This window comes from Podarcis bocagei (genome assembly GCF_964188305.1).
Source record: "Podarcis bocagei genome assembly, chromosome: 8".
Classification (NCBI taxonomy): domain Eukaryota; kingdom Metazoa; phylum Chordata; class Lepidosauria; order Squamata; family Lacertidae; genus Podarcis; species Podarcis bocagei.
In genome coordinates, this window is record NC_138133.1 from 14434234 (window position 1) to 14448788 (window position 14555).

Consider the following 14555-nt stretch of genomic DNA (forward strand, 5'->3'; position numbering starts at 1 on the left):
TTCCAGAATTCACCCAACCATTTTATTGAGGAACCCCAACCTGGGCTGAAAACTATAACCGCATACATAAGGTGTTGCTTGGAAAAAACAACAACTGTTTTCTAACGCTCCTGATTTTCCTTTGTAGGGAAAGGCAGCTCAAGCCTCTCATCCGACGTGAGTTCAAGTACAGATCATACTCCAACCAAAACTCAAAAGAATGCCGCCACCAGTGAAGGTATGCCAATGGTATTCCTTGTCTCTGTTTTACTATCCAACTTTTTTTTGGGGGGGTAGATTTCCCCCTTTTGATCTTCAGCTAAAAACGAAGGAGCAAAAACCAACAAACAACTGAAAAGCAGCATTAATTTTCAAGGCAATCTTTACTTCCACATTTTGTCTCTTAATGTGTGGGGGCTCGTGACAGTTGGGGGGGGACCCATATCTTTAAGAGACATTGCAAAAGGTGCTCTATAAGACGCACCTTTTCCCTTCTAAAAAGTAAGGGGAAATGTGTGTGCGTCTTATGGAGCGAATGCTGGCTGCGCTGCTATCTCTGAAGCCAGAACAGCAGGAATCCTGAAGAGGGATTGTTGCGCAGTCTCCAGAATAATATGATATTGCATAAAATGGGAACCCAGTTTAGTCCACCCTACAAGAGGTTCAAAGAAACTATATTCGAGAGTAGCCCAGTTGGGATTCCTGCTAGCTCTCCAATCGTTAGTCTTACTCAGCAGGTAGGCCTGGTGATATAGTTCCAGATTTGGGAGACCAAAGCCACCTTCCACAAAGGGAGGAGACTTGAGTGCAAAAATAAAATAAAAATCCAAGATGGAGGTGATCTCGTGTGGGAATTTGCACGTGGGGGCCTTTGAAACCGCCCACACTTTCTCGGGAAGGAAGCGTCTCCGAGGTCGGTGGGATTTACTCCCGAGTAAGGGTGTGCAGAGTAAGGAGGAGGGAAGCCGGCTGAGGACTCAAAGGGGGCGAGGTGTAGGCGAGGGAATTAAGAGCGACATGGTGGGTGACACTGGGGCGTGAGGGATGGGCGTTCTCTCTGGAGGGTTGTTTCCCATCATAAAGAGTATCTGAGGGGTGGCTCAACAGGACTTCCGCCAGCCGACTTCCTTTGGGACTGATAGGGGTGCACGTAAACACGCTTGTGCAGGTTGCATTTTGCAAGAAACAGGTGCTTAATTGCTGGCAGGTGGAAGGGAAGGGTGACCCTTTTCGGGTCATGTGGTTTGTGTTTACCCTTTATCTTGTGAATGTAGATGTTTACATGCGGAATAAGTATCGGAAGGGAGGAGAGTTATTGGTTTGTTCTTGCTTTCATTCTGTATTTTGTGTTTTTCATCTTGTATTTTTATGCTGTGAACTGCCCTGAGACCTGGACATGAAGGGTGGTATGCAAATTCAATAAATGAATAAATAAATAGAAGGGGCTTAAGAGAGAAAGGAACTGAATGGAGAGAAAAAGCACTGAGTTCTACCCTAAACTTATATATCAACGGAAAGATCATTTAACGAAGAATGTAAATGTGGCGTTTGCCTCCTAGGATGGGTCAAAAGGAAAGGGTTAAAATGGGTGTGATGTGATTGGCCAGTGAGAATGCAAGGCGGGAGTAAAAGATAGAGTGGGGGGTTTTGGAAGTCAGTTGAGGTTTGGGAGTTGGGAGTTGAGGTTTGGGAGGTGAAGAAGGAAGAGGGAGGATTAGGTGTGGGTTGGTAGAGTTGTATTGTGAGAGAGTGAGAGGAATTGTTAGGTGGAGTCAGATAGATAGTTGGTGATAATCAGTTTGGAGTTGTTAGGAACTAAGATTAAGAAACTGACAAGAGAAAAATAAACTGAAACCATACGCTTGTTCCTGCATTTAAAAATAAACTTGATTACAGTGGTGCCTCGCAAGACGAAAATAATCCGGTCTGTGATTCTCTTCGTCTAGCGGTTTTTTCGTCTTGCAAAGCAAGCCCATTGACGGATTAGCGGATTAGCGCTATTATTAGCTTTTAGCGGCTTATCGGCTTATCGGATCAGCTGATTAGCGGCTTAGAAAAAGGGGGGGGAAGGGAAAAAAAACCGCAGGAACTCGCAAGACATTTTCATCTTGCGAAGCAAGCCCATAGGAGATTCGTTTTGCGAAGCACCTCCAAAACGGAAAACTCTTTCGTCTAGCGAGTTTTCCGTCTTGCGAGGCATTCGTCTTGCGGGGCACCACTGTATTTGTTAATATTAACAACTGTATGGACTCCGTGTGTCCCCGTGAGCAGCGGGGTGGTGGCAGCAAAGAAAGCAATCACAGTGGTGGCACAGGGTCAATAGACCGTCAAACGTCCAGGGGCCCTGTGTGATCGCCACAGTAATGCAATAACTTTCATGAAGGATTATTTATTACAACAGCAGTCATAAAGAAGAAACGTGAAAGACACAGGAAAAAATGAGATAGTCGGGTGAAATTGCCGTGTTAGCACTTTGCGATAAATAAGTGGTTTTTGGGTTGCAGTTTGGGCACTCGGTCTCTAGAAGGTCGCCACCACTGGCATAGTGCATTGTCCTTGCTGGGTCTTCCATTTAATACAATGAGGGCTGGACTTTTATTTTCAAAGGTGGTAATGGAATTACTCTGGGAGTTGATCTGCTACACTTGAATGTTGTGTTTTCCTGGTGCTTAGAAGTCTGTGCCAAGCAAGCGATAAAGTACATAAAATGAGGCTTCTGGTTCGGTGGTGATTTGAAAGTTTGATGAATCTCACCTGGAGTTAGGAGGAAATGTGTCCTTTTGGGAATGTGGATGTTTTGGTGAAAACGTGTGGTAGATGTAAAGGTCGAGATCTATCTTCAAGCACAATTGGAAATATAACCACTTTATGACGATGCTTTTTACAGGAGCAGTAAGTAAACAAACAAACCCCTGTGTTGCAATATGAGCAATATCGAAAGCAAGACGATGGCCAGAAACAATAACAATGTGAAAAACTTTATGGAATAATTCAAAACATCAAAACTAACAAACTGAAGTCTCTGAAAGTCTCTGAAAATCCTTAAATGAATCACGGTGCCAGACTTTACCCGGCAGAGAACAAGTTGTGAAGCTTTGTATAATCAGCGAATGTCCAATTCTGATGTCCAACTCTGAACTCTGCTGAATAGTGTTTCCGGATAACAACTACTGTTTTGTTGAATTCTTCATCAGCCAATTAGTTCAACACCAATCTTTTTTCGAATAGATATAATGAATAATACTCTGGAACAGTGCTCATGCAATTAATGTATTTTTCGCTCTATAAGACACACTTTCCCCCTCCTAAAAAGCAAGGGGAAATGTGTGTGTGTCTTATGGAGCGAATGCAGGCGGGAGGCTCTGCTCAGCGCTCCCTTTAAAGAGCCGCTGTGATCTGTGATCCCTCTTGCTGTCCTGGCTTCTGGAATTCAGAATAATTTTTTTCTTGTTTTCCTCCTCCAAAAATTAGGTGCGTCTTATGGTTTGGTGCGTCTTTTAGAGCGAAAAATACGGTATGTAGTCAGTTAACTGGGGCCAAGAGGCATTGATGTTGGGCAGAATTGACTTACTGGCAGGAATGCCAAACTGGTGCGTTCTTGCCCCCTAGTCTTCACCATTATGCTACGCCATGCAAGCTCTTCTTGCTTATAGGGGTATACATAGACGTGCTGTGGCCACAGTGATTTAGCTCCAATCCAAAGCTCATGTGCTCTGATAACATGCATGAAGTTCTGGTTGTGAAGCTGTGCCATATTCCAGAGGGATGTTAAGCCTAGTTCCAGAGGCCAGTGTTTCCCAAACACCATCTGTTTTTGGACTACAACTCCCATCATCCCTAGCTAGCAAGACCAGTGGTCAGGGATGATGGGAATTGTAGTCCAAAAGCAGCTGGAGATCCAAGTTTGGGAAACAGTGCCGTAGACTTTCAGCCAGCTTGGCTTCCCATCTTCTAGATAGAAATGTAGGACGCCAACTTGATTCTGTGTCAGATCTCTGGTTCATCGCAGTTAGAATTGTCTTATCCTGCATGGCCTTACAACTGAAACAGAATTACCTTCCCTAACAAAGCACAGCTCAGAGCTAGGCCCAGTTTTGCTGTGTAGTGTGTTGCTTGAGATTTTATAGTCGAGACTGCTTCATTGCTTTATTTTATTGGTCTTTGTTTTTTTGGCACTGTTGCTGGTATTATTGTATTAAGCTGTTCCTGAGCTGCTTTGAGAGCCTTGGCTTCTGCTTAAGCAATTCAAGACCATATTAGGCTTTTGGGGGGGTTTTTTGTGGCGATCCGGCAATGAAAAATGACTTTACTATTTGGTTGATTAAATTTTCGTAGATAATTCATACCGAGTGATTATAAACTCTATGTTAAAAGTATTATAGCAAGGACCACTCACTGTGTCAAAAGAATGTGTGGCGTTTTCGTCCAATTTAGTTGGCTGGGGTTGGTTTACTGTAAGAAACGACCAGAGTCTGGTCTCTCCGGCTGGTGTAAAAAATGTATTTTGTCAATGAGTAATGTAGAGTAAGCTTCGCGCATTAGCCTGTTTTGAGACTTCCGGCCAGTACCCAAGTGGCTTATTTTCTCCAGACTTGTAAAAACAAATTCAAATTCAAACTTGCAAAATAAAAAGATTTCGGGAAGGCGAATTATGGGAACTCTTTGTACTTCGTTTCCTGCCCCAGGAACCCAAAGCGTGTGCCTCTTTTATAAGGCTTTTTATACTAGTATGTTTTGGTTTCATTTGATATTCCTGTTTTGTACCAACCACTTTGGGCTTGCTTTTAAAAATATAATTTGCCTATTAAACATAACACTCAAGAGATATTAAGCTGACTCCACTCCAAACCAATTCCTTTCCTGGAAAAGTGGGGGAGGCGGGGAGCAGGAAAGGTTCAGAGGTAAAAAATATCATTCTCATCTGACTTAGATGGTAATCCATCCCTGAGATTGTATCCAGAATGAGATCAAGAGCGGCCTTTGAGCTTGGTCACTCTCTTCTTCTCATCCTCCACTGTGGATGAGAGTTACTAAATGGATCCTGGAATCTCACTAACCCTGCAAGGTTTAAAACAAAAATCTAATAATCTTTTATCACCCTTGGTTTTCATGTACCTTCCTCTGCTTAAATTTACTTTGCAAGCTTCTTGGGACAAAATCTTGTCTTTAAGCCACGTAGCATCTGGATAAGCCCATGGTGCTAGACCAACACCATGACTCTAGTGAACTCTGCAAAAATGGAAATAAAGACACTATAGGAGCCGACTTTGCTTCCTCTCAACCATCACAAAAAACTCTAACAAGAAATACACAGGTGCTCTTTTCTCTTTAATCAATCAGACTTTAAAAATAACTTTGCCTATGTTTCATCTCATCTATCATAACCCCTATTTTTTCCCTGTAATATTAACACAGATTTGCCAAGAGTAATTAAACCTATAATGATTCTGATTATTTATTCAAACTACTTTGCAAAAAAACAACAACCCCCTCTTTAATTTTTCTCTCTGGGTGCATAGGCATTCAACTGAAAACACTTAGAAACCTCCCTAAAGTGGGAACCCTGACTCATCAGAGTTCATGATTGTAGAGATGTGTTGTTTGTTTTTTGCTAAGGGTATTTAGTTGTGAACACTCCTAAAAATTCTCTCCTGAACTTTGTATTAATTACACAAAGAAAAGAGAGAGTAACCTAAAACGTTGGAGGTGAGGGTCTGAAAACACAAAACCAAATTTGGATGCCTTTGGGCAGAGACTTATGTATTAATAACAATTTTGATAGCTACCTTGAAAGCAGAATTTTTTACACACCTGCATTTTGCACGCCTTTTCCGTGGCCTCCTCATGTTGTTTTTCAGCTTTTCCTTCCTCTTTTCCATTGCTATCATCAATCCATTGGGCTCTGGCGACCACATGACTGTTTGGGGCCACCTGTGATGATATTGTGGCTGATTCTTGCATATAAAAGCACATGGGTGCTATAACCAGAAGTGGGGACATCTGAGGTCAGTGATAGAGAGAGTGAAGAAGACGCTGCCAAGCCCTGCATAGAAATAATGCAGATGTGTCTGCAACAATTGCTGAAGATCACCAAATAAACAGGAGGAAGCAGTTTCAGATACACAGAAAAATAATGAAACAAAGTAGTTAGCTTCAGCTCAGCTCTATGAATTATGTCCTATTAGTTATGTATGTCAAGTATGATGTTTGGTTTGCCAGAACAGAATTCTTCTAACTCCAAAAGGCTGGGAAGTGATTAGTACAAGAACTATTCATCAGGAATCGATTCACTACTTAGTCTCCAAAGTCTTACATTGACTCACTGTATCTTTCCTAATTATACAATTTAACATTCTGACTAGTCCAAGCACTATCTGGGTTTCTAATTATTCATTTGAAGAGATGTAATATCATGAGGCACCATTCAGACACGGTGCCAAATCATAGCTTGGCATTATGAAGAAGAACAAGCACTAGACTTGGGTTCCTGCACTCTCTCCTTCCCTTGTGTCTGGTAACTGATAGTCTTTGCTCCTGGTTTGCAAACCAGGCTTGAGCCAGGACCTACATTAAACCCCACTATGCTTCATGGGGGCTGCTGTGAATTTTGTATATTTCCCCTTATCTAGTGCAGCGTTGCCCAACTTGGCATTGCCCCTTACCTTTCCCGCCCCGACCTGGCCACAGTGATCCATGTGACGGTCACCTCCAGGCTTGACTACTGTAATTCGCTCTACGCGGGGCTGCCCTTGAAGCTGTCCCAGAAACTCCAGTGGGTGCAGAATGCTGCAGCGAAGCTCCTCACGGGGTCTCTGCCATGGGAGCATATTCACCCAGTGCTTTTCCAGCTGCACTGGCTCCCAGTGGAGTACAGGGTCAGATTTAAGGTGCTGGTTTTGACCTTTAAAGCCCTTCACAGCCTAGGACCCTCGTACCTACGGGACCGCCTCTCCCGATATGCCCCACGGAGAGCCTCAAGGTCCATAAATAGCAACACCCTAGGGGTCCCGGGCCCTAAGGAAGTTAGATTAGCCTCAACCAGAGCCAGGGCCTTTTCAACTCTGGCTCCGGCCTGGTGGAACACTCTTGTCTCATGAGACCAGGGCCCTGCAGGATCTGATTTCTTTCCGCAGGGCCTGTAAGACAGAGTTGTTCCACCTGGCCTTTGGCCAATTTGATTCCCTCCCCCTCTCTCTCTTTCCTTTCTCCTCCTGTGATGAGGCTGCATTTTAATATTTTAATGTTTGAATGTATTTTAATCTTGTTTTTAAGTTGCATTCATTCAACTTGTTTTTATTATTGCTTGTTAGCTACCCTGAGCCCGGCCTTGGCTGGGGAGGGCGGGGTATAAATAAAAATTATTATTATTATTATTATTATTATTATTATTATTATTATTATTATTAGTGCAAGCACTGAGCTCACCCGAGACAACACAAGTGTACCTTGGACAGCTCCATGCAGAGCTCAGGCCAAATACTGCATGCGAGCAGAGCTCAGATGTTGCTTCAGCAGCAGTTCCTCTCAAACAGAGCCTTTCGTAGGCACTGCAGCTGTGTCTCTGTAGCTCACTCTGCCTTCATTGAGAGGTGCCTCTTCACTTAAGTGGCCCAACCATCTCCAGGCGTCAGAACAAAAGGGGGGCTGCAGTTGCACTGGGGCTTCTGAGATGGAGGCCTCTAAGTTAGGGGAGCCCAGTGTTTTTGGACTATAGTGCCTCTTATCACTGACCCCTAACTGTGCTGCCTGGGGTTGATGGAAATTAGAGTAAGGTTACCATATTTTTTTAAATGAATCCGGGGACACTTTTTTTTTTTTTTTGGTAGCTGAGTAGCAATAGGGAGTCACTAATGGGGATGGTGAGGCAAAAAACCATGGGCCCAAGCACACATGCATACTGCATAAAGCTGCAAAGCCCTTCTTTCGCACCCTGATGGAAGTCCAAAAAGATTGTATAAGTGATAGGTTTTGTGGTACATTTTATAATTTATATGTTAAAATTATATATATATATATATATATATATATATATATATATATATATATATATATAAAATATATATATATATAAAATATATATATATATATATATATATATATATATATATATATATATATATATATAAAAAATATATATATATATAAAAGAAACATAAATGCACAGTTTTTTAAAAACTGGGCAACGGTGTGCCACCCGCCCGTGACTCCTGAGCCTCCCCCGATCTGTCAAAACGAAGGGGGCAGGAGATCTGTCCCACCAGACATCCCCGGTTCACCTTTGGCAGTAGCGGCAGCAGCAAGCAGATCCTGAAGCCAGCCAGAGCCAACTGCACTACCAGGCTGGCTCCGGGCTGCTGAGGCTGCCACTGCCACATTTCCTAGGGACAGATTTGCAAATCTGGGGACATTCCGGGGACAGAATTTATCTGGGGACAGATGTGCAAATCTGGGGACTGTCCCTGGGAACTGGGGACATCCGGTAACCCTAAATTAGAGTCCAAAATATCTGGAGTGCATCAGATTAGAGAAGGCTGCTGTGGGGTACCATGTTAACAGGTGGGTACAAGGAGGGATTTTGAAGGTGCACCTTATCATGCAGAAATGAGAGCCTACCTATAGATTGTGCTCACACGGTTCTTCCCATCTCAACTGCCTTATCTGGTGCTTGAGTTTCTGATATTTTCCAAATGGATTTTCTCTTACTCTGTAAAACGTGCTTTTTATGTGATATTATAAACTAGCTCATGCTCAGTTAGCTTTGCACGAGTGAAGGAGCTTCCCTGTTGGTCATGGTACACAAAACTCCAAATGCAGGTGAGCTTCCTGCAGTTTCATGTTCAACTGTAAGCACTGGGATTTCTACATTGGGGTGTAAAGCTACAGTTTGGAATGTGCCAATAAGGAGAATTAAAGCTCACTTTAGATGGGAGGAAGGCCAAAATCATTCAAGGTAAAGAATGCGTCCCATTGGTTAAGAGCTAGAGAGAGAGGATTTTCCTAGTTATTTGTTCCATGGGTTCTCACTCCCATGTGTTCTGCTTTATAGTTTAACTTGGAAATGTTTTAAGATTGCTTTTGGGAGTGATGCATGTTTGCCCTCGGTTTGCATCATAGCCCCATATAATTACTTTTTAAAAACAAAACAAAAAACAACTACCTTAAAAAAAACGGACAGCAAAGCTAAATTAAGCATTTAACATAACATGTAGTTTGGCCTCTAGTGCTGTCATTTAATCAATGTGCCTATGTGTGTTTTTTAAAAAATAATTTTTATTAACAAACCAATCAAATCACATTAGTTCCAAATTACAAAGCCAAATTTTAAATTTTTGTTGGGGGTACCCATGCTTCGAGCTCAGAAAGGGATCCAATCATCTCTTACTGCTGCTGCTTTGATGTTCACAGTTCTGTCCATATGATGTTTACAGTTCTGTCCATTCCTCTCTTTGTTGTTTTCCTTTACAAGTCAACTCTTCTTCTTCTTGTATATTTTTCCTTTCTTTATAACCTCTGAAAGTCTACACAAGCGAGTTGAAACAAACCAATGTGCCTATGTGTTAGAGGAGATTTGCAGACTGAAAACTGCAGCAGACAATGCATTTGCAACTGTATGAATAACATCCAGAAATCAAAAGCGGAATAATGCCAGGTTTGTTGGTAAATTGGTGCCACTCTGAAAGCAAGATCAAAGAAGTCAGAACCTCTAAAACTAGCGAGAATTTTTTTTGTAAGCACCTCTAGTTGAAACCAGGACTGTGTATATTATTATTATTATTATTATTATTATTATTATTATTATTATTATTATTATTATTATTTCCCCCATCCATCTGACTGGGTGGCCCCAGCCACTCTGGGCAGCTTCCAACACATATAAAAACACAATAGCATTCATTTAAAGCATGTCCCCTATAGAATCTTGAAACTGTAGGTGCTGGTGATTGTGTGAGGAATAAACTACAGTTCCCAAGATTCCTTGTGTGTTGGGGGGTATGTGTGCCTTAAACCAAGACTACACCATTTAATCCTCAAGTACAGTGGTGCCTCGCAAGACGAAAAGAATCCGTTCTGTGATTCTCTTCGTCTAGCGGTTTTTTCGTCTTGCGAAGCAAGCCCATTGAAGGATTAGCGGAATAGCGCTATTAGCGGCTTTTAGCGGCTTATCTGCTGATCGGATCAGCTGATAAGCGGCTTAGCGGCTTAGAAAAAGGGGGGAGGAAAAAAAACCAGCAGGAACTCGCAAGACATTGTCGTCTTGCGAAGCAAGCCCATAGGAAATTCGTTTTGCGAAGCACCTCCAAAACGGAAAACTCTTTCGTCTAGCGAGTTTTCCGTCTTGTTAGGCATTCGTCTTGTGGGGTACCACTGTAAAATGAACATTTTAAGAAAATAGCCCACCCTCTGAAGATGACTGCAGTCTGGGAGAGGAGCATTTTCAGACACACCCTCTGAAATCTACAAAATGTGACTTTGGTCCAGAATATCAAAAGCAGCCACATGTAAACCAGGCTCTGTGTGCTGAGAATAATCTTCAACTTGGTAGATACACACATAACGACACAGGGGCTTCCACCCACCTTTCCCTACCCTTCTTTTCTCGGCTTATTTTACCTCTCCTCAAGCAGCTACTTGTCCCAAGTAAACCCACCCTCTAGAGCAGTGTTTTCCCAAACCTGGGTCTCCAGCTGTTTTTGGACTACAATTCCCATCATCCATGACCACTGGTATTTCTACCTAGGGATGATGGGAGTTGTGGTCCAAAAACAGCTGGAGCTCCAAGTTTGGGAAACATTGCTCTAGCAGCTGTCCCTCAACGCTCTTGCTATTCAGAGGAGTGAGCAGCCTTGTGCACACAAAAGATGGACTGAGCTCAAATACAGTTCGTAAGATCTAAGAAGAGCGGCCAGCCAAAGTAGCAGTTTGCAGCTGCCTCCTCTCACAGCGCGATATATGATCGCTCGCTTTGCTGCCTATTGTGTGGTCAACGCTAGCTCTGCTTTGACTCTCATTTTGAAATTTATTAGTTGTGACATAAGTCTTGAACTTAATACCTGGTGGACCAAAGGATATAGAACGGATCCCAGACCTCTTAAATAGTCTTCATACTTTTAAGCTGTGAAACTGGCTGATAGGAGAACCAGTTCTCTGTGCTGAGGCAGGACGGGCATGCTGTCCAGACTTGCGGTCGCTTTCTGTGGAGATTTCTTTTTGCAAATAATTTTTGGAGGGCAAGTGAAGAAGAGCTTGTAATTGGTTTGTGGTGAAGGTAGAGGCCAATGTTCTTTGGCAAAACAAGGCCTGGAATGTGTGGTTTTTGGAGTGTTAAATAGATTATTATTTTTTCTTCGCTTTCCATATAACGCCAAAACCTTTTTTTTTTTATTAGCTCCGTATCAGAGCTTATGGAGCAAATACCAGCATTTCTGTAAACTCTAGGCTTCTTTCTCTGGAAAATTTACTGGAGCAAGTTAAAACCGCAGAGCCAGTGTGACTCACTCTACATTTTATATTTATATTTTTGCACAAAACAAAACTTTGCTTGTAGTTGACTGATCTTGCATATCTTGCACCTCCATCGTTCTGCCCGGACACTGAGGTCCAGCGCCAAGGGCCTTCTGGAGGTTCCCTCACTGCGAGAAGCCAAGTTACAGGGAACCAAGCAGAGGGCCTTCTCGGTGGTGGTGCCGCCCTGTGGAACGCCCTCCCACCAGATGTCAAAGAGAAAAATAACTACCAAACTTTTAGAAGACATCTAAAGGCAGCCCTGTTTAGGGAAGCTTTTAATGTTTAATAGGTTATTGTATTTTAGTGTTTTGTTGGAAGCCGCCCAGAGTGGCTGGGGGACCCAGCCAGATGGGTGGGGTATAAATAATAAATTATTATTATTATTATTATTATTATTATTATTATTATTGTTATTATTGTTATTATCTTATTTGTCTTGTGAGCCGATTCCCAAGGTGCTTGTTGGGGCAATGTCTGTTACCCTTCTCAGGCCCTGAGAAAAGGAACAGGTCTTTTGTTTGCTCATACTTTCCTTTCTTGTCCCCTACCTCTTACTATGTGACAACACCTGAACTGGGTAGGTCATTTCTCCCCCCAATAAATCACATCATGTGATCAATTATGTGAGGTGGGGCTTACCTGCCCCCCAATATTTTATTCAAGTTGGCACCCCTGGTTCTGAAAGTGGACAAGATTGCCTGCCAAGGCCCTAAGGCCAATGTTCCCACTCGGAAGACTTTGGGATCTTCATGGTCTCGGAACTGAGTGCCTGGCACTTATAACCTTGGACAGTTTTGTCAGATGTTAACCCTCACACATTGTTTTTCTGCATAAGGAAGAGGGAGTCACAAAACAAATGAGGAAGACCTTTGTGACAGCAGCATAATTCTAAGAACACCCTCCCATCAGATGTCAAGGAGATAAACAACTATCTGACTTTTAGAAGGCATCTGAAAGCAGCTTGTTTGATGTTTTATTGGGTTTTTAATATTCTGTTGGGAGCTGCCCAGAGTGGCTGGGGAAACCAACCAGATGGGCGGGGTATAAATAATAATAATAATAATAATAATAATAATAATAATAATAATAATAATTATTATTATTATTATTATTATTATTATTATTATTATTTTTATTTATTTATTTATTTATTTATTTATTTATTTATTATTATTATTATTAGAACCCTGTGGAGTCCTGTTGGCATGTTTCTTCAGAGGCAGAATTAGCAGAGCGCCACTGGTTCAGTTGCATTGGGCGCAGAGCCTGGGAGGAACTGCAACTATGATGTAGAATGGAAGGTGAGAGGTGGGAGGGCTGCATTTTGGTGCTGCACAGGGCGCCACGGACATGTGAAAGCCCAAAGTCCACCACTGTTGTCAGCCATCACATTGTACACCACCAGTACAGAGCAACAAACCCCTGTGTTGCAAGCTTAACACAACAAACAACACAAGCAACACGAAGACCAGTATACTAGATAGCACTGCAATCCTTATTGCATAATATACATAATTTAATACAACAAAAACAAAATGTGTACACTTGTAAATTCTCTAATATATTTGAAATCAAATGAACACACGTCTGTCAATCTTTGAAAGTCCGTAGAAGTATAATAAGTCTATAGTTGAAACAAAGTAATAGATGCTATCCTGTGGGCTAAGCGGTAAAACTTTTTAGGCATTCATGGTGCTGACGTAGTAAGTGAATAACAGCATAGGACAGTGATCCCGGATAATCTGACTGTTTTGCCGGGATCTTCTTCAGCACAACTACAAAAGAATTCAAATAAGAAACAATGACCTGTGTACATGAAAAATATATAAACTTCACACATTACAACCCATATGCTACAAGATTGACAGACGTGTGTTCATTTGATTTCAAAAATATTAGAGAATTTACAAGTGTACACATTTTGTTTTTGTTGTACTAAATTATGTATATTATGCAATAAGAATTGCGTGCTATCTAGTATACTGGTCTTCGTGTTGCTTGTGTTGTTTGTTGCATCACATTGTACACAACTGAGGTCAGTTGCTAGCTGCCTTTGGTGAGCAAGAAAATGGCGGCAACGCCACCACCCAAAACCCAATATCAGGAAGGGGATGGGACAAAGTTTGAGAATCTAAGTCCTAATGGGATATCCAAATTATTAGAAAACCCAAACCGTGTGTGTGTGTTATGTAGATAAATGGAACTACATGGGATGGGGAGAGTATTCAATAACCTGACACAAGCATAAAGTAGAGGAGATCTCACAGCACTGAATATCAGTGGTTTGTGTAAAAGCCTTTTTTTTTTTTTTTGGAGGCTCTTCTGAAAAAGGCTGTTTGTTCTTAATTCTGTTTACTGCTTAGTCTTCAGAACACGTTGCTGCCATTCCTTGCAGAAGGGCCGATGTGACGCAGATAAGTTGGCGAGCGTTGCAGTTGCAGCATGCAAGACATTTGTATAGTTTGCTTACAAGATTAGGCACTACTGTGCTTCATACCGCTCAATGTGCCCATTGTAAAGCACATTGCTCCATGGGCTGGTTCTGCCAAGAACAACATACTTAAACATTTCAATGGAGAGAAAAAGACAAATGAGCTGCAAAGAGGATCCAAATGTTAAAACTGCAAAGGCAATTGAGGCAGCTTGCTCCATTGCCTGCTGCATTAACTTTCCGGTGTTCCAGCTACCAGGCAACTTGCTCTTGTGCTTCTGTTGTTAACAGGGGGGACCAATATTCTGACAGTTTCAAGCTTATTGAGTACAGTGGTGCCTCAGGTTAAGAACTTAATTCGTTCTGGAGGTCCGTTCTTAACCTGAAACTGTTCTTAACCTGAGGTACCACTTTAGCTAATGGGACCTCCTGCTACCGCTGCACGATATCTATTCTCATCCTGAAACAAAGTTCTTAACCTGAGGTACTATTTCTGGGTTAGCCAGTGTGGTGTAGTGGTTAAGAACGGTGGATTCGTAATCTGGTGAACCGGGTTCGCTTCCCCGCTCCTCCACATGCAGCTGCTGGGTGACCTTGGGCCAGTCACACTTCTTTGAAGTCTCTCAGCTTCACTCACCTC

General features: G+C 42.2%; 1 protein-coding gene across 2 annotated transcripts in view; it reads left to right on the forward strand.

Annotated features, from left to right (window-relative positions):
• Positions 1-14555, forward strand: part of FBXL7 (F-box and leucine rich repeat protein 7) — a 218190-nt gene that overhangs the window by 97899 nt on the left and 105736 nt on the right. For both annotated transcript variants that reach the window (XM_081206458.1, XM_081206459.1), the window contains one exon: positions 128-217. In XM_081206458.1, coding sequence (XP_081062584.1) covers positions 128-217 — 90 coding nt within the window. The remainder of the gene's footprint in view (positions 1-127; positions 218-14555) is intronic.